At 39.1% G+C, this 20,585-nt stretch overlaps 1 protein-coding gene across 1 annotated transcript; it reads left to right on the top strand.

Moving 5' to 3' along the window:
* The first annotated feature begins 2,690 nt into the window (after positions 1-2,690).
* On the top strand, positions 2,691-20,497 carry Acsf2 (Acyl-CoA synthetase family member 2). Its single transcript, XM_089732055.1, has 12 exons — positions 2,691-2,810; positions 7,330-7,510; positions 8,495-8,623; positions 9,265-9,485; positions 10,081-10,202; positions 11,672-11,778; positions 12,402-12,529; positions 13,896-14,067; positions 15,289-15,402; positions 16,624-16,766; positions 17,401-17,542; positions 20,210-20,497. Exons 1-12 carry the CDS (start codon positions 2,752-2,754, stop codon positions 20,435-20,437), a joined length of 1,746 nt encoding a protein of 581 aa, XP_089588181.1. The 5' UTR covers positions 2,691-2,751; the 3' UTR covers positions 20,438-20,497.
* The last annotated feature ends 88 nt before the right edge of the window (positions 20,498-20,585 follow it).

Genomic DNA, 20,585 nt, shown 5'->3' with positions numbered 1-20,585 from the left:
GACAATCCGAACGGCCCTCCTTTGTATGGAGTCAAATGGAAGAAGCTAGTATTTGGGAGCCCCGGCCCAGAGATGGGAGCAGTACTCCACGCGAGGCCGGACTTGTGCTTTATAAAGCAAAAGCCTTTGTCCAGGCGTGAAGTACCGCTTCGCTCTGTTGAGGACTCCCAGCATTTTGGACGCCAACTTGGCTTTGCCTTCCAAATGACTCCGAAACTGGACATCACTCGAAATGTCGACCCCAAGTATCCCAATACTCTCGGAAGGTTGCAGGGATACTTCTTGGAATTGCGGCGCCATGACAAAGGGGTCCTTCTTCGCAGTGAACGCGCAAACTTGTGTCTTTAAGGGGTTGAATTGAACTAAGTTCAATTCACCCCATTTAGAGACTCGCCCTAGAGAGTTCTCCACTTCAGACACAAGTTTTGATCGTCTCTCTTGCACCACGCTCCGAGAGAGACTCTGATGGCCGATATATCGCGCATCCCCCGTGCTGTCATCCGCATAGCAATGCATGCCATCAATAGACATGTCATTGATATACAGGATGAAAAGCGTGGGGGAGAGCACCGAACCTTGTGGAACGCCAGCGTTAATGGTCATGGTATCAGAACAGTCACCATCTACAACGACCGTGATGCTCCGCCCATCCAAAAAGCTAGCGATCCACTTGCAGAGACCCTCGGGGATTCCGTAAGATTGTAGCTTCGACAGAAGTGCCCTATGCCAGACCCTGTCGAAGGCCTTCGCGATATCAAGGCTCACAGCAAGAGCCTCGCCCTTGCTCTCCAAGGCTTCAGCCCACCTGTGAGTAAGGTATACAAGAAGATCGCCAGCTGAGCGACCGTGACGGAAACCGTACTGTCGGTCACTGATCAGCTGGCGATCCTCCAGATACTTCAGGAGTTGTATATTAATTATTCGCTCCATCACCTTGGAAAGCAAGGAAGTTATAGCGATAGGCCTATAGCTCGATGGGTCCGACCGGTCACCCTTCTTGGGGATAGGGTGGACGTGGGCAGTCTTCCATGAAGACGGAACCCTGTTAGTGCAATAAGAGAGGCGATACAAACGCGTTAGCGCAGGCGTCAGCTCAGGAGCGCACGTTTTCAGAACCACTGCAGGGATGCCGTCTGGCCCGCTCGACTTATGGACGTCCAGGAGTCGGAGTTCCCGCCTGACTACACACTGTGTAAAGCAGATCTCCGGCAGGGAACTATCACACCGGAGGATGTTCGGTGGTGTGGCACCCCCGTCGTCCACAGTCGAGTTCGAGGCGAAGATTTTGACCAGAAGGTCAGCCTTCTCTTTCGCACTATGGGCCAGACTGTCATCGGACTTGCGTAGTGGTGGGAGACTAGACCTGCAAAAGTTACCTTCTGCAGCTTTGGCGAGCGACCAAAAAGCACGGCTCCCAGAGGGATAGCTCTTCAGTCGCTCGCCAATTCTAGCAACGTGCTCCGATTTCGCCCTGGCAATAACCTTCTTGTAGGACCTGGAAGCGGCGTTATATTTCCGCCTTTCCTCTGAGATGTTAGGATCCCGACGTCTCCTAGCATCATCCCATGCAACGTATGCGGACCTCTTGAGGTGTGCAGCATCCCTGCTGGCATTGTTATACCAGGGTCTGCTGCGACCCCCAACGGGCACTTCAGAGGAGGGGATAAACAATTCCATCCCCTGGAGCACCACGTCTTTAAGACGGTCCGCACAGACATCAGGATCAGCAGAGGAAAAGCAGAACCGCCCCCATGGGTAGGATGCGTAAAATTCACGCAATCCATCCCAATCTGCTGACATATACTTCCAAACTCTTCGATACCTGGTCGTCGTTCGACGACTAGGACGAGAGAGTGGTGTGGCAGCACGGATAAGGCAGTGATCAGACGATCCAAGTGGAGCGTCGACCACCACACTGTATCCGGCTGGATCGGTGGTCAGCAGAAGGTCCAACAGAGAAGGCTCGTGCCCCTCAATATCTGGGACACGGGTGGACTGTGTCACCAGCTGGGAGAGGCCGTAGGCCAAGGCGAAATCATAGGCAGCCTGACCCGGGAGGTCAGTGGTTCTGGACCCCAACCACTCTTGGTGGTGAGCGTTAAAGTCTCCAAGAACCACCACCTCCGCAGATGGGTACTGCTCAAGCACGCGGTTAGTCCCCTCTTGCACATGCTCTATCAGAGCTGAACCTGCATCACTGCTGTGGGACCTGTACAGGCACGCGTAGACTCGGGTACAACCCCCGTGATCTACGCGCAGCCACAAGAGGGACAGGTCCCGTTGTTCGAGGCTTCGTAGTCGGCGACAACAGACATCAGCCCGGACGAATACACACACCCCGGCTTTACGCAGGAAGTTGTGCTCCAATACGTAGCCGGGGTATTCAAGGTACGAAGTATCATCCGGAGCAGATATCTGCGTCTCCGTCAGAAAAAGGAGGGCAGGCTGCGCCGTCTCAAGATGGTGGTGTACGGCGTCGAGGTTGCTATGTAGACCCCTTACATTGCTGAAATCCACATTAAATGTGGAATGGGGAATCGCCGACAAAACCCTTTTCCTTTTTCGAACTTTCATTATTTTAAAGGTAAAGGTAAAGGTTTAATGTTGTATTAAACTATTAAACATACAATATAACGAGCGCGTTGTTGTATAATAATTATCTTACTAATATACTCGTAGATAACACATTCTCATATCATTTGTGAGTCAGTGCGACTGTCGTTGCGAGCGAGACTTCACGCGATCCGTAAAATGTTCAACAAAACGTATATTGTCTTAGTTAATAAATTTGCATCACGACAGAAAGTTAGGTGAGTTTCATTTTTGACTAGTCTTAGTGGTAGAGCACATTAAGTCCGCAAGGGGAATAGTAACTAGTCTACATGTCTACATGTCTTAATACATTAAAATCGGCACTTCAATCTTAACAATAGATGGGTCAAAGTTACTAAGATTATATTCCCACTTAAGGCTGTCAGAACGGATTCATTTAATTATGTTTGCTCGATAAACAATGCAATAATTCGCGTTGTGATTAAATGTTCCAATGTAGTATTTGACAAATATAAATATATACTTTCATTGTTTCATTGGCATATAAAACTAAATACATTTATTTACCAGTAGTATAAGGTCAATAATGCCCGCTTACCTTGCGAAGACATTTTCCTTGTCTTTCAATCTAAAATTATAAATATAGAATTTAAATGCTATTTACGCACACGGCGATGTGTGTACGTACGTACGAATTCACACATACATCACGTTGTATGCTAATTTCAAGTTTCGATACAATACTTGAGTCGTCTATTATCAAAGGTGGCAATCTGTGCATTTGGACAAAAAAATGTTATTGATATATCAATACAGATTGATTTGAATATAATCGTCTCCTTCAAAGAATACGGTTCAAAACCTGCATTAAATAAAGCATTAACTTAACCTGTTATTTATCTAAGATATCGTTCAGAAGAGTTTTGTGACTGCCAATGGAATACAAAGTCAATAATTAGTTTTTCTGATTTACCAATAATTGTCCAAAAGTCACATTGCCGGCTTTGATAATAGTCGACTCACTTATTTGTAATGAAACTGTTTATTTAACACTGTGAACACATTTAAAATTAAAATTATTACGACTGCAGCGCGAAAGAATGTACGTATTTAGAAGGAATTGTGTATTTTTAAATGCTGGGAACATTTTAAATTTCTGATACCTGGAAATTTGGAAGATTTTTTTATTATTTTAACCGATTTTACTACCAGCATAATAAACAATCATTATTTTTAACCGACTCCAAAAATTTGGAGGTTCTTTAATCGACTGTTTCTATGTGTACTACCTCAGAAAAATTATCTGGGTGAAACAATTTTTTTTAATGGAAATACTTCTTGTGTGGTCCTTTTTTAATATTGTCAACACCTATAAGGTAGTGACAATATTCAACAGTGTTATTCTTAATAATGCTTATTTTATTTATTACGATTACATTGTTGATGCTCTCGATAGTATATGAGTATCGTTAAATTACGTTTTTTTTTAAATTATGCATTTGCACTAGACGCTGTCCTGATTTAGTCTCTTTACGCTTTCAATAAATGTAACTTAAAAAATATATATATATATCGCACTATTGACGTATTGTAATATATAATAATATGTAAGGAAGTAAGTCAGTGAATGAGCTCAAGTTGGAATAAATGAATATTGGATTAAACTGTGAAGTAGTTGTTAGTCACTTTTTGTATAGCCAGCTCTAGTAGACTAGATGGACTACAAACATCAAGGACTGCAAACTCTATGGTTCAAAAACATCGGCAACGCTTCGACCACAGCCGCTTCGTTGCTTAGGTTCTGCCTCACACGAGTGAACATAGAGCATTGACCCGTATTGTCTACATCTAACTGGTATATCAGGTATATTACACCGTTTAACATACCTGTGATTTACGAATAGACTGATATGTCAAATATTTGAATTTGGACTGTTTTTTTTGTTATTTTTTGAAATATTATGAGCTAACCTAACCCTAAAAATCATAGCATAAACGCACAATCTTCTGTGACAATTTGAAAGACATATTACGTTCCGTGAATTTTACGTACCATTTGTTTTCAACAATTTTTCATAGCATTTGTTATATATCACTTGTCTTAACATTGTTTCCCGAGCGCTATGAAATGTCCTTCTTCAAACGAGGCTTGTGGAGAGTATTAAAGGGTAAGCAGCGACTTGGCTCTGCCCCTGGCATTGCTGACGTCCATGAGCAACGATGACCACTCACCATCAGGTGGGCCGCAGCTCGTCTGGCTATACGGGCAATAAAAAATATCATTCGTTATTTTGCAACGATGGGTAACGATGGCTAATAAGACGATTCTTTTATAAGAAAATAGTAATATTTTTACTACATTATATAATTTCGTAATTTAAAATGTGAGCAATATTAAGTACTCTTCTCAAATTATTGATACTAAAATTAATCTAATTTCAACTAATTTTTAACTCAACGTCCAAAGAAGAAACATTAATTTTATCGGAATTAGTATAAAAATAGTGATAAATGTATTAACGATAATCCATTTTAGATATAATGGTAATATAATCTCTACAAATGAAAAAAATTGAAGTGTATATTTATTTGTAATATTAAAATAACCGCTTTTTACTACATGCATATGAACGTATGTACATATATATATACGCTAAATATACCACAATAACATTTTTTATAATTTTTATCTGTCTGTCTGTCTCTTTGTTCGGCTAATCTCTGGAATGGCTGGACCAATTTTGGCGGGACTTTCGCTGGCAGATAGCTAAGGCTACTACTATTTCAGAAAAATAGAAATTATTATAAAATAAAGTGACGTTTTGTTAAATTCCACGCGGACGAAGTCGTGGGTACAGCTAGTGTTACATATGTTTCTCTTATCAAGGCAGCTTTCGAATTTTATTGTAACAATTTCAGAATGTACATTTTAATACTGATAGTGGACTTGACGGATACAACAAGTGAACTGATAATAAAAGCCTCATAATTTATTTTTTCTCAAAACACATTTACCCTAGCAATAAACTCATTAGATTATTGTGACTATCAACAAACTTATCAAGAGTACAATAAATGTAGATATACTTGGTATATATACATATAAATAAAATTGGAGTGCCTGTTTGTAATATTGAAATAACCGTTTCTTACTACATGCATATGAATATATATATACGATACATACACAAAAATAACATTTTTTACAATTTTGTCTGTCTGTCTGTTTGTTCCGGCTAATCTTTGGAACGGGTGGACCGATTTTGACAGGTTTTCACTGACAGGTAGCTGATGATATAAGGATATAAATAAAATTAGAGTGTCTGTTTGTAGTATTGAAATAACCGCTTTTTACTACATGCATTCCGAACATGCACGTCCTACAAAATTTCGAGAGTTAATGCCACAACGTTAATATCCTAAAATGGCTTTTGTCTGTTAACTGTTACGTACTTTTATCCCTACCTACTCACTGTAGGCCTTTTTTTTATTTATTTTTATTGCTTAGATGTGTGGACGAGCTCACAGCCCACCTGATGTTAAGTGGTCACTGGAGCCCATAGACATCTACAACGTAAATGCGCCACACACCTTGAGATATAGTTCTAAGGTCTCAGTATAGTCACAACGGCTGCACCACCCTTCAAACCGAAACGCATTACTGCTTCACGGCAGAAATAGGCGGGGCGGTGGTACCTACCCGTGCGGACTCATAAGAGGTCCTACCACCAGTAATTACGCAAATTATAATTTTGCGGGTTTCATTTTTATTACACGATGTTATTCCTTCACCGTGGAAGTCAATCGTGAACATTTGTTGAGTACGTATTTCATTAGAAAAAATTGGTAGCCTACGAGGCTATTTCAGCTACACGCGGTTGGGTAGGTGAGCTGACGGGTTCAACAAATTCAAAGTTCAATTTGATAACACTAGCCTAAGCAATAGCCGTGCTTCGCTGAATCTACCACCGGATCGTAATCGCGATCCACTGAGAAGATCCGGCGAGAAACTCAGTCGACTGTGTCAGTGGGTTAGACTGTTACTACATGTAGAGTAAAACTTATTATTTACGATTTTCAGCATAAAAATAACAGTATTTTCTTCAGTTTTCGCAAGATGTAGACATAATTTAAAACTACTTTTACAGTTTTTTTTATTATCATTACACCATTTTCGACGTATCGATATATGTGTATCTATATATTAATACGTGAAGCAAAAATTTTGTATCCCTTTTTACGAAAAACGCGAGAACGGAGGAGTATGAAATTTTTCACACTTATAGAGAATATAGAGAAGAAGTGCACAATGCTAAATTTTTTTTTTAAATAATGCATTAAAGATACATTAAATCAATAAAGCAAACATTACACACACTACATACCATGTATTAGACGCACACACGCATGCATACTATTTATTGTCAAACTTTTGTTCCTGTCGTCTGTTGTCAAATTGAGAACATATTAAATATTGTTTGTCTTTATTAATATTTTTTTATAGTGTAGCCTTGGCGAAATTTGTGATTATAGAAGTATAAAATACAATCATAATAGTGTACAAACTTACAATTCCAATTAATTATAGTCGAATTTCGACTACTGCGGGACCTCTAGTTTCAATAATTGTTTATAATGGAGTATCAATTACTGTGATTCGAATAACTTAACGCATACAATTTACAATCTGAGAACTGTGGACGACTAACGTATTTCATAAAATTAATTCCATGTTACGAAAAGTCGTAAAATACTTTTTTTTTCTGCAATTTCCAGATGGGCTAGTAACCTTCGTTCGACCACGGATAGCTACCTCCACAATCCGGGGTCAGAACCTTTGACGTTAGCGACGCTCGGTGACGTCATCGAAGAGACAGTTCGTAGATTTCCCGGTAGAGTAGCCGTGAAGTCAATGCACGAAGGCATCAGTCTTACCTATGAGGAGTTGTTAATACGGGTAACTTATTAAGTTCATCATCGACGCTTGTTTTCTTAACACTCAATTTGCATTGATCTCTAAAATCCGGTCACCGTTCTCGTCGAACCCGTCGCTTGCGACGAAGATCTCGGCGAGTAAACTAATCCATAGATAGACACAGCCCACTGAGTTTCTCACCGGATCTTCTCAGTGTGTCGCGTTTCCGATCCGGTGGTAGATTCTGCGAAGCACTGCTCTTGCTAGGGCCAGTGTTCGCAACACTCTCCGTTGGAGCCCCGTGAGCTCACCTACACGCAAGGGTAACGCTGATATAGCCTCTCAAGGCTATCAGTATAGGTAAAAAAAAAGATCTCCAAAGAGGCGTCACAAGTGTTACCATACAAGTTAATATAAGCTCACGTATCTAATAAAATTGTGTTGGGGAGTGTTCCGAGGAGTTGTTCAATTTAATAGAAGCCGCTGATTTTCGCAACCGATCGTCTCGCCGGAACTATCATCCGCACCATCTGGATGGTTGGCGTTCCACTACAATGCGTTTTAAAAACTGTTTTCTGCCACGCACAGTAAATCTCTGGAATTCGTTGCCATCAGCGGTCTTCCCCAACAACTGCGACATTGGGTTATTCAAGAAAAGAGCATATTCTTACCTGAAGGGTAGGCAACGCACTGGCGTAAACGCTGGTGACCGTGGGCGGCGGTGAATCTCTTACCATCAGGAGACCCGTCTTGCTCGTTGTTGTAATAAAAAAAAATAAGGGTATGATAAAAATTATAAAACAAAATTAAATCAATATGATTGACTCCTTGGTGCAGTTGTTATCGTCATCGGTTTTTTGCGATGGTGACTGATGGAGGCTTCGATTCCCAGAAGAACAGCTTTGCTTGCTCCCTGTCCTGGTTTCTATATTTGATCTATATTTGCGGCCAGATGAACATATGCTAATTGAAAAAAAAGAATCATATTTACTTTCCTCACCCTGTTTTCTAAATTTCAATTTATAGGCGGATTCTATGGCATATGGTCTTCGAAATCAAGGACTACAAAAAGGCGATCGAGTAGGAGTCTGGTCACATAACAGCGTTTCTTATTTAGTTTCCTTAGTGGCAGCAGCCAGAGCTGGATTGATTTCGGTAAGTAATGAACACACGTAAAATTGAAAATATCCTTAACACAATGGGCGTGATTTGTAAAATCACATGGAATACATAGTCATTGGCTAGTAATCTGTATTTTTTTTTATTGCTTAGATGGGTGGACGAGCTCACAGCCCACCTGGTGTTAAGTGGTTACTGGAGCCCATAGACATCTGCAACGTAAATGCGCCACCCACCTTGAGATATAGCTTCTAAGATCTCAGTATAGTTACAACAGCTCCCCTACCCTTCAAACCGAAACGCATTACTGCTTCACGGCAGAAATAGGCAGGGCGGTGGTACCTACCCGAGGGGACTCACAAGAGGTCCTACCACCAGTAATTACGCAAATTATAATTTTGCGAGTTTCATTTTTATTACACGATGTTATTCCTTCACCGTGGAAGTCAATCGTGAACATTTGTTGAGGACGTAATTCATTAGAAAAATTGGTACCCGCCTGGGATTCAAACATTGCATCGCTCAACACGAATGCACCGGACGTCTTATCCCTTAGGCCTCGACGACAATGGTTTAACTTTATTTGAAAAAAAAAAAAAAAAACGGCTATGTATACAATATAATATCCCATATACTCAAAAAGTGGTGCGATACACTAAATCAAATTCCGTTTGCAGGTTTTAATCAACCCAGCATATGAAAAGAAGGAACTAAGTTTTTGCATTAAGAAATCAGGAATGAAGTGTTTACTGATAAGCGATGATCTACCGAAGAGGGAGTATTACAGAACTTTAGAGCAATTAATACCTGAATTAAAAGACGGAAAGCCTGGGTTATTAAAGTCTAGAGAATTTCCTTTTTTATCTTCAGTTATTGCTGATGGTAGGAACAAATTGCCGTAAGTATTACAGCTGTAGCTCTTGATTCTGCTTAGCCGTATTTTCATATCTTCCGCCCTTGTGCATATTAAAAAACCTACAAAACAACTTTAAAAAAAAAACAATTTGAATAATTGTGGCCTGTAGGGCAGGGTAGCCAATGAGCCTTCTTGTTAAGGCACTTTTTTGGTCGAAATGCGTGATCTCAGTGACGCAAAAATTTGCAAAGAGTACAAACCTGACTGAGCCTTTTATCGCCTACCTGTTCTGGTGAAACTGGAAAGAACTTTTGGGCCACCAGCAATCGTTCCTTAATAAAAAGGATACAAACCCACTTAGATTAATATAGGGTGCGTTAAGCATCTTAAGCCACCGCGATTTAAGATATGATTTATGTGCAGAGAAACTAAGGGAATTAGGGAAGGAAATAATATTGAGGTAACGCTTGACTTTGCTTTAGTATCTCGTTACGTGAGTCGTTTCCTCATAGACATCATGAAAATTGGTTAGGTTGCAGGGGATCCCATCTGAATGGATTGTCCCGGGATAGCTACTTGCCGAACCGAACTTTGCTCTTTCGACCAAAATGGATCACTATTATGATTTATATTGCAGTGGTACTATCTCATACAAATCGTTGACCGAGGATTATAAGAACAGAAGCGAAGTGTCACAATACGTCAAGGAAACCAAACCAAGTGACGGTTCTATCATTCACTTCACTTCCGGTACCACAGGTAGTTAAAGGTATATATTATTTTGTGGGTTCAATAGAAAGAATTCGGCATTCACTTTAGATGAATTAATGGTTAATTTTATGAAACTAAAGAATCCGAAGTGATATAAAATTGCTAGAATTGAGAAATAGAAAAGCAATTATTACAATACAATAATCCCCTCTACAGCACAGTAGGTTTGTTTCGCGTTATAGGAAACGCGTTGTAGGAGCCTATATAACGCTTTATGTACAAATATTTTAGAACACAATATAACCAAATTTTTTACAAATCAAAAACTAGAAACACAAATTTAATAAATTATTTTTTTTATATCGCACACTATTGGGACAGTGTACAAAAGTATGCGAAGCTAATTATGAACATGTGCATATAATTATAAATTTTACAGTACAGAAATGTAACGTGTAAAATCCTCGCGTTGTATGGGGTACCCGTGTTATACGAGGAACTGAAATCGCGTAATATATAATTCGCTATGAGGGGTACAGGGTACCTTGTTATAAGGAGGATTACTGTACAATTAAACTTACTTACGACGACGACGAAATCATGTCTCTATAGGTTCCTTTATCCATCAGAAAAACCGTGTTAATAAACCAAAGGAAATACATGTCGCAAATGTAATATTTAATACAGTATCATAGAAAACGTTTCAATTTGTTTGTTGATTTTTAGAAGACCCGCGCTATCTCCATTGGTTACCGCCGCCCGAGACTATCGGGAATATTATGCATTTTGTTAATAGTTTCCGATAGCATTAATTCATTTAATAACCGCGAAAAGTGATATCTAATTAAGTATAATTATATAATAATTATATAGTTAAGTATAATTATAATTATACATTATATATTATAATTATATAGTTAAGTATGATTTGCGTAATTACTGGTGGTAGGACCTCTTATGAGTCCGCGCGGGTAGGTACCACCACCCCGCCTATTTCTGTCGTGAAGCAGTAATGCGTTTCGGTTCGAAGAGTGGGGCAGCCGTTGTAACTATACTTGAGAATTTAGAACTTATATCTCAGGGTGGGTGGCGCATTTACGTTGTGGATGTCTATGGGCTCCAGTAACCACTTAAGACCAGATGGGCTGAGAGCTCGCCCACCCATCTAAGCAATTAAAAATAAAAAATCCGAAGTTGAAATAAACAAAATATAACTGCTTACATCAACTCCTTATGGAATTCTAATAAACGACATCTTCCATTGTAAGGATCTGTACTAGAATGAAATTTGGTTTGATTGATTGACAGCGTGGGTAGGCCTCCCACAAGGTGTACCGACCTATTGAGATTCACGAGGATCTGCTGGATGCAGCAAAAGATATCTGATCGTTGTGGCGTAGCTTGGGGTAGGTCTATGTCCAACAGTGGCTGAAAGATAGATAGATACAAGACAAAATAAAGCTTTTGCTGACTATTGTACGATTTCATTTTATGTTATCCCTATTTGTACTTCACAGGTGAACCGAAAGCCGCATTGGACTCGCACCTCGGCGTTGTAAATAACACTTACTTTACAGGCAAGAGAAATACTTTCCACGAAGGACACCATAACATTTGTGTTCAGGTAAATTTTGGACATTCTTGGTCGAAAATTTAGTTTTTGGTAACTTCATTATATATATATTTATATTCATAAACTCATTATCCACATTTTGCTTGCTGCAATAAGATATTTATATACAGATATGAAGGGACTGTGTGTAACGTTTTTTAAATTATATTTAGCTGTATCGTGGTAATTCGAACGAAATGTTTCCTTATGTGATTGACTCTTTATAGCGTCGGAATAACCACAATCCTATTTATCAAACATACTGCATGTACGTATGTATGTATGTATTTATGTATGTATGTATGTATGTACATATAGTATTTGTTGTCTAAATTCAATGTCGGTGGCTTTTCTAGTATCCTTACTAGTATGGCCGCTCTTTGTATGTCAATAACTTCCTAAAATGGAAAAAGACCGTTCACGTGTGTGCTATTATACCTCCATTATTATTTTCACGTACGCTCTATTATTATTGCTATATACCTCCAATGTGCTATTAACAACTAACACCCTTCTATCTAATATTTTAATCCGTCTTAATAATTCATTACGTCACTATAGGAATATTTGTTTGTTATTAATTTTCTAGTTTCCATGTTTTATTGTATTTTCAACTCTCTGCTTGTCGATTTCAGGTTCCAATATTCCACGCTCTCGGATCCATCGTGACAGTACTGGGAGGCTTCCGTCATGGAGCCAGCCTGGTGTTAGCTGCTCCTATTTACGACATCTCTGCAAATGTGAAAGCTTTGTTTGGTGAAAAGTTAGTTACATTTTAACATTGACAAGACAAACACTTGTATCGTTGTGCTTTCGACATCACTCAATATCTTAAATATTTAATATGATGTGCTTACTATTGATTACTTTATCGATGTAATATTTCAACAACTTTATTATGCGTGGTGCTGACAATTTAGAGCTTGATAGAGAGTTTAAAGCAATGATCATAAAAACAATCACTCGTAAATCTATATATTAATACGTGAAGCAAAAACTTTGTACCCCTTTTTACGAAAATTCGGACGGAGGAATATGAAATTTCCCACACTTATAGAGAATATAGAGAAGGAGTGCAGAATGCTAATATTTTTTTTAATTATGCTTTAAAATACATTAAATCAATAAATAAAAACATTACACACACTACCATGTATGTATTTGACACGCACACATATATTGCTTATTATTAAACTTTTGTTATTGCTTAGTCTGTGGTCAAATTGCGAATAGATTAAATATTGGACTTTTTGGCGGGAACGCGAGGAGTGAAGTTGTGTGATTTGTTTTATTTTGTCTATTTAGTGTTTCTTCGGGTTTAAATGTGTAATAATAGTGGTTAATTAACTGTTTAATATCTGTGAAAGTGCACAAATGTGGGAAAATGAAACAAAGCCGCTGGACGTAACTTCTCGTGATCCTCCAAAAAGTCCACTGAAAAAATCTTAGTAAATGACCACCATTTTACTGAGATTATATTTCATCCCATTTCATTTCATTTCATTTCATCTCAGTTGATTAATGTCTCAAATTAATCATCTTCATTTCATTTCACTCCATAATATCATTTTTCATAAAAATATGAATATAAATTAAAATAAGACATGACTTAAAGGTTTCAGTTACCAGGTCATAAAATTCCTTTAAAAAAAAAGATTAAATATTGTTATGTATATTGTTTGCCTTTATTGATATTTGTCTAAAGTGTAGCCTCGGTGAAATCTGTGATTATAGAAGCTTAAATAGTCTTTGACAACAGAATTATAATAGTGTACAAACTTATGATTTCAATTAAATAAAGTCAAACTTCGACTACCGAGGGCCACTAGTATATTATTGTATTACATGGTACCATGTAATTTAACCTTTTACTGGTGGTAGGACCTCTTGTGAGTCCGAGCGGGTACCGCCGCCCTGCCTATTTCTGCCGTGAAGCAGTAATGAGTTTCGGTTTGAAGCCGTTGTAACTATACTGAGATCTTAGAACTTATATTTCAAGGTGGGTGGCGCATTTACGTCGTAGATGTCTATGGGCTCCAGTAACCACTTAACACTGGGCTGTGAGCTCGTCCACCCATCTAAGTAATAAAAAAAACCACTATCATGTATTTACTTTTCATCCATTTCAGGTGTACAGCAATAACAGGCACTCCCACCATGTTCGTAGACATCTTATCCCAGATCAGAGCCCAAGGTCAGGAGGTGCCTTCTGAGCTCCGGGTGGCGGTCGCCGCCGGTGCGCCCTGCAGCCCCCAATTAATTAGAGATATACACACACATCTCAATGCTGAATCAGTTAAAGTGGGTACTTAGTGCTTATTACATTGTAAATGCGTATCACTACCCAATCACCTAATTGTTATATCTAGTCTGCATTAATTTGTTTAAAAGTTTTTAAAACATTAACATTAGTTGTAGATGATTAGATGAAAGTACTTAACGGTGGGCAGCGACTTGGCTCTGCCCCCGTCATTGCTGACGTCCATGAGCGATGGTAGCCACTCACCATCAGGTGGGCCGTATGCTCGTCTGTCTATAAGGACAACAAAAAACATAGTATATACTGATAATAATTAAAGGTACTTTTACGGTTTTCATCTTCACGATAAGAGAATGTTAGATAAGCGTCAACCTTCTTCTCTATTAAACTTTTTTTTTTTTATGTTTGAAAGTTTACTGGTGGCCCGAAGGCCTTTCCAGTTTCACCAGGACAGGAGGGCGAGCAAAGGCTCAGCCAAGAGGGGCGGGATTTGCTAACAACTGCCCGAGCGCCTCCGAAGGAGACCTAACAACTCAAGAGCAATTGCTTCGCGAATGAATCTACTACCGGATCGGAATCGCGACCCACTGAGAAGATCCGGCGAGAAACTCAGCGGGCTGATGCATGGGTTAGGTTGCACGTCGACCTCTTTGTCGAGTTCGATCTATTAAACTTATTCACATAAATAAGTACCTAATATGTACATAATACCTACAGGAGCGGGCATCTGTGGGCTGAAAAATTTTTGTATCGTGTGGTACCTGTATTTATTTTATGATAATTGTAAAAAATATTATAAAGTTTTAATAACTCCACATAATTACATTAGATATCATATATAATGTCAGTCACACATGACATTACTGCTAGGTGTTATCATTAGGTGTGAAATTATTAATACATGTCGTACTTAACTCGCTTGCTAGTCTCAGAATGACTTACGGTAGAACTAGGTATCGGGAGGTCGCAACTTGAAGCTGATTGAGTGTATAAAATAGATGAATGTTAATGTTACTATCATTGATTTAATGTCAATAGAGTGAAGAAGATGTCTCTTGTTTTCACATTGACTATCAACATTTGTTTTGGCGATGCGAACAACATTACATTATTTGTATTTAATTTCCCCCGTGTTTGTGTCTGATATTACGTACGAAACAGATGAATATGTATCAAAGTCGCCCTTTGAAATCGAAAGTCCGGCACTACTAGCCGCAACACCAAAATCTTGGAATAGAAATTCATTTACATCAAAATTTCAGAGTCTATACGGTCTAACTGAGACAACAGCTTGCATATTCCAGTCCAACCAAGGCGACAGTATAGACGTCGTAGCCGAGACAGTTGGCTACATTCAAGATCACGTTGAAGTCAAGGTATATGAAGTACTCAAAGTTTGTTTATTTATTTGGTACCAAATTAACTAACAGCATACGGGTAAGAGTTAACATGAAAAGTTACTCTGATGCACTGCGAATTTTCCTTTTAGCTTAAGTTACAAGCCAGCGAAGTGGTCCCCTTCCTTTATTTATTTATTTAGTTAATCAACAGCTGTTATAAGAAACACGACAATAAGGATAGAGAATACAAGGGCACTACTTATTTCATGTTGAAATTTCTTCCCGTAGGCCAGCAGAAGGAAAGAAGAATTAGGAACACAAACCTAGTGCATTGATTACGAGTAAAATATATTTCTAGACGCGTTGCTCAACAATTAAAATCACAAACTCCCATAAGATCTTAGTTAAATATGGAATCCGGAGTCCTCCCCATCAGTGGTCAAAGATGCGTATTTCTCATGACCTGTATGGTCTTCTATTTGTGTCCGTGAAATCCCAATCACGTTCCGCTGTGATTGTCACTAATTGTATTAAAAAGGTGGAACTGTTGAAGCGCGCGTACTCTACCTCTGTCGTGTGTGGATCATACTATGACAGACACCATTCCTGATGTATCAACTTTTTTCTTCCCCTATCTATTCGCTGGTAGCCTAAGAGGCTATTCAAGCTACGCCTGGACAGCTATGTGAAATCACGGGCTCAACCTGAGAGAATTTGATAACACTAGCCCTAGCAAGAGCAGTGCTTCGGAAAATCTACCAGCGGATCGGAATCGCGATCCACTGAGAAGATCCGACGAGAAACTCAGTGAGCACGTACTAACGCATGTTGGTCTGGGGACCGGCGAGGGGGGCCTAAGAAGACGACGTGCAAGCTGCTCTGCACGCATTTTACGCAAGAGCATCCGAGTGATGGAAGGCCGGCTATCCTCGACCCACGCTGGTTCTGACTAAGCGTGGTATTCCGTAGGATAACTCACTATAACCGCCATCTAGGCGGCCTTCGGATAGCCTGTCGACCGAGAGGGCTGGTGGTCGAGGCGCCGACGACCGCTGGTCCGGCGTCCCGAGAGGGAGGGTGACGGGAGAGATGTGCTCCGCACTAAACGCTTCACTTTCCCCCCTTTGCCTTTTCATGAGTTCTGTGTGTGAAGGGCCGAAATCCGGCGATTTTCCCCTGACCAAAAAGAAAACGGATATAACAGTATGTAGTTTTAATGTAATTTCTTTAGATATCACCTTATTTAAACAACTTCAGGTGGTAAACGAACAAGGGGAGATCGTTCCGTTTGAAACACCGGGCGAGCTTGTAGTACGCGGCTATAACAACATGATCTGCTACTGGGACGAACCGGAGAAGACTAGGCAAACTCTGGACAAAGACGGCTGGCTGAAGACCGGGTAATAGACCAAGTACAAAATATCTCAAATGAGTAACAGTAACCGTGCGAAAACCCAAATATAATATTTTTTCTTGAGCTAACCAGCTCGGGTCCCTACTGTTGGTAAGCTGTTTTAGGTGGTAGTCAAAGACATAATAACACGAATTTCGGCATTACTTCGTCGTGGAAGTCATGTTGGAGCACGTTTTAGCGTTTTTGGTACGTATTGACTTATAAAAACTGGTACCATCTATATACCACTGGTAACAGAACTAGTAGTAGTACCTAGCATTAGCCCATTGGATCATAACTTCATTTATACATAATATATACCATTTGTTTTAGTTAAAATCGAAATAAGATCCTTGCTCTTTTCAGGTAATATAGGAAAGAATTTGAACAATTCGTCACTTCCGTTTCTATTTCTATTCCATTTTTATACTGAACTAGTTTATCTGGAATATTACTATTATACTTAAGTAAATTAAATACCATAAAAGTTTTATAAAAAAATATAATCTTTAAAGATTATTTTACTTTAAAGTTGTAAATTGTAAATTTTCGAGAGTACAATCAGTCCATTTCAGCCTATATTTAGTATATTGTGCCTGGTAGTTGTACTTAGGTATTTAATGTTGCCCAACTGATCCTAGGGACAAGTTCACGATAAGCAAAGACGGCTACGGCAGGATAGTTGGAAGGATTAAAGATATCATCGTTCGAGGAGGGGAGAACATCGCGCCGAAAGAAATAGAAGATTTGCTGAACACACATCCCGATGTTGAAGAAAGTCAGGTGCGTAAGGAACATAACAAGCCACGGTTGCGTCAACATACTAAATAAAGTTTTTGAGTAGTCTCGTAATTAAATTAATAAACGGTAAAGTAAGAAGCTTTACACAACATCCAATGCTTTATTGTGCTGGTATGAGTAACAGAGACTTAGATACATACTTATATACGTTTAAATATTTACATATGTAAAGAAACTATATTTCTTTATAGTACATTTGTACAGCGCTCTATAGATCCTGTGTACTTATATAGATGGCGCTGTCGACAATGGTGACATACGTTGTGAATGAAGGGTTGACATCTGCCATGTTCGGGCATATTGTTTTAAATAAAATTAGATAATTATTTTAGGGAATTGAGAGTGGTGGACTTTAAATGTCGTTTCTCTGTTTTCAGAGCAACGCCATATTTGTTTCAACTACAATTCCCATATATAATTCATAGTTAATTCAATAGAAAAGTCTTATACCTACATATATAACTAGTCAGGTCATAAGTATTGTCACACAGTAAAAACTTTTCTTTTAGAATGCTGGCCACAAAAAAGTTTATTGAATTCGAATATCGAATTGTTCATGAAAATAAAAATGTATACTTTTAGAATTTTACTCATTTTTAAATATGGAGTGGACGCTTAAAGAAGACCGTGTTGCAGTTATTGCGTTGCATCGTTGCGGTTACGCGCCAATTCAGATTTTTAACATACTGAAAAATTTTAATAAAACCAAAAGATTCGTTTATCGTACCATCAAACGATACAATGAAGACTCTAGTGTAGATGACAGGTCAAGAAGTGGTCGCCCTCGGTCTGTTAGGACTCCAGCAGTGATAAAAGCTGTGAAGGCGCGAATTCAAAGAAATCCCAAACGTAAGCAGAAACTGTTGGCCTTTCAGATGGGGTTAACCAGAACCACGGTGAAAAGAACCACATATCGAAGAAAAACAGGAAATCGTTTGAATGCTCGTCTAATGGACCTGAGACTGAAGAGATGCCGCGCTTTGTTGAAGCGGTACGCGGGAAAAAAATATCGGGAAATTCTTTTTTCGGATGAAAAATTTTTTACCGTAGAAGAGAGCTACAACAAACAAAATGATAAGGTGTACGCACACAGTAGTGAAGAAGCGAGCAACCGTATTCCGCGTGTCCAACGAGGTCATTTTCCATCCTCGCTCATGGTATGGTTGGGAGTTTCTTATTGGGGCTTAACACAGGTACATTTTTGCGAGAAAGGTGTAAAAACGAATGCAGTTGTGTATCAAAATACAGTCCTGACGAACCTTGTGGAACCTGTTTCTCATACCATGTTCAATAACAGGCACTGGTTATTCCAACAAGATTCGGCGCCAGCTCATAGAGCGAAGAGCACACAAGACTGGCTGGCGGCGCGTGAAATCGACTTCATCCGGCACGAAGACTGGCCCTCCTCCAGTTCAGATTTGAATCCGTTAGATTACAAGATATGGCAACACTTGGAGGATAAGGCGTGCTCAAAGCCTCATCCCAATTTGGAGTCACTCAAGACATCCTTGATTAAGGCAGCCGCCGATATTGACATGGACCTCGTTCGTGCTGCGATAGACGACTGGCCGCGCAGATTGAAGGCCTGTATTCAAAATCACGGAGGTCATTTTGAATAAACTTTAGTGTCATAAGAATCTATGTTTTGTTAAGTTCATTTTGGTATATGAATGGTTACATAATGAATAAACTTGTTTCAATTATTTTACATTAAACATGTGACAGAATTTATGACCTGACTAGGTAGATAGTCAACATTCAGCCAAAGATCAGGCAAACCTGTTTACCACAAGAATGTTTAGCCGATGTGGGAATGGAACCTACGACCCTCGACGCAACAGTCGAGGGCGATAATTACTGCACGATTTTTTTTTATTGCCCTTGTAGGCAGACGAGCATAGGGCCCACCTGATGGTGAGTGGTTACCGTCGCCCATGGACTTCAGCAATGCCAGGGGCAGAGCCAAACCGCTGCTCACAGAGTCATTCAAAATATATAATTTAGTGTGTGTAATGGTGATAGCCGCGAAACCTTAAAATGATTAGTGCTATTAATTAAGAATTAGCATATTCATTAAGAAACATCAAAATGATAATAAATGAGATTTATAAAAAATAATAATGGGTAGAGTTGTAAAATAATATCTATAATGACAGCACGGGTGAACATATGACGTTAGTTCTGTTTTATAATAATTTACATGATAATCTATATATTAATACGTGAAGGAAAAACTTTGTATCCGTTTTTACGAAAATTGCGCGGACGGAGGAGTATGAAATTTTCCACACTTATAGAGAATATAGAGAAGAAGTGCACAATGCTAATATTTTTTTTAATTAATGCATAAAAGATACATTAAATCAATAAAGAAAACATTACACACACTACATACCATGTATTTGACGCACACACGCATGCATACTATTTATTGTCAAACTTTTGTTCTTGACGTCTGTGGTCAAATTGAGAATAGATTAAATATTGTTTGTCTTTATTAATATTTTTTTATAGAGTAGCCTTGGCGAAATTTGTGGTTATAAAAGTATAAAATACAATCATAATAGTGTACAAATTTACAATTCTAATTAATTATAGTCGAATTTCGACTACTGCGGGACCTCTAGTCTTATTAAATATATCGTCCAGGTCGTCGGAGTGTCGGACAAAAGAGTCGGAGAAGAGCTCTGTGCTGTTGTGAGGCTGCGTGACGGCGCTGCGTTGAGTCTCGATGACGTAACAAAGCATTTAACAGGAGAAATCGCACGCTTCAAATTTCCGAGGATTCTCAAAGTCACACAAGAGTTCCCGAAGACCGCTTCAGGGAAGATCCAAAAGTATAAACTGAGAGAAATGATCGAGAATGGACAATTGTGATGTATCGATGCATCGAATGATTTTGATAAAATAAATATATTTTTAAATTTACAATAAAAATAGTATTCCTCTTACACTCTTTCTATAGTTTTTAAATATATATTTTTATTGCTTAGTTGTGTGGACGAGCTCACAGCCCACCTTGTGT

This window comes from Bombyx mandarina, chromosome 12 (genome assembly GCF_030267445.1).
Source record: "Bombyx mandarina strain Sakado chromosome 12, ASM3026744v2".
Taxonomy (NCBI): domain Eukaryota; kingdom Metazoa; phylum Arthropoda; class Insecta; order Lepidoptera; family Bombycidae; genus Bombyx; species Bombyx mandarina.
Note: the sequence above shows the minus strand (reverse complement) of the source record. Positions and strands in the feature narration are given on the sequence as shown.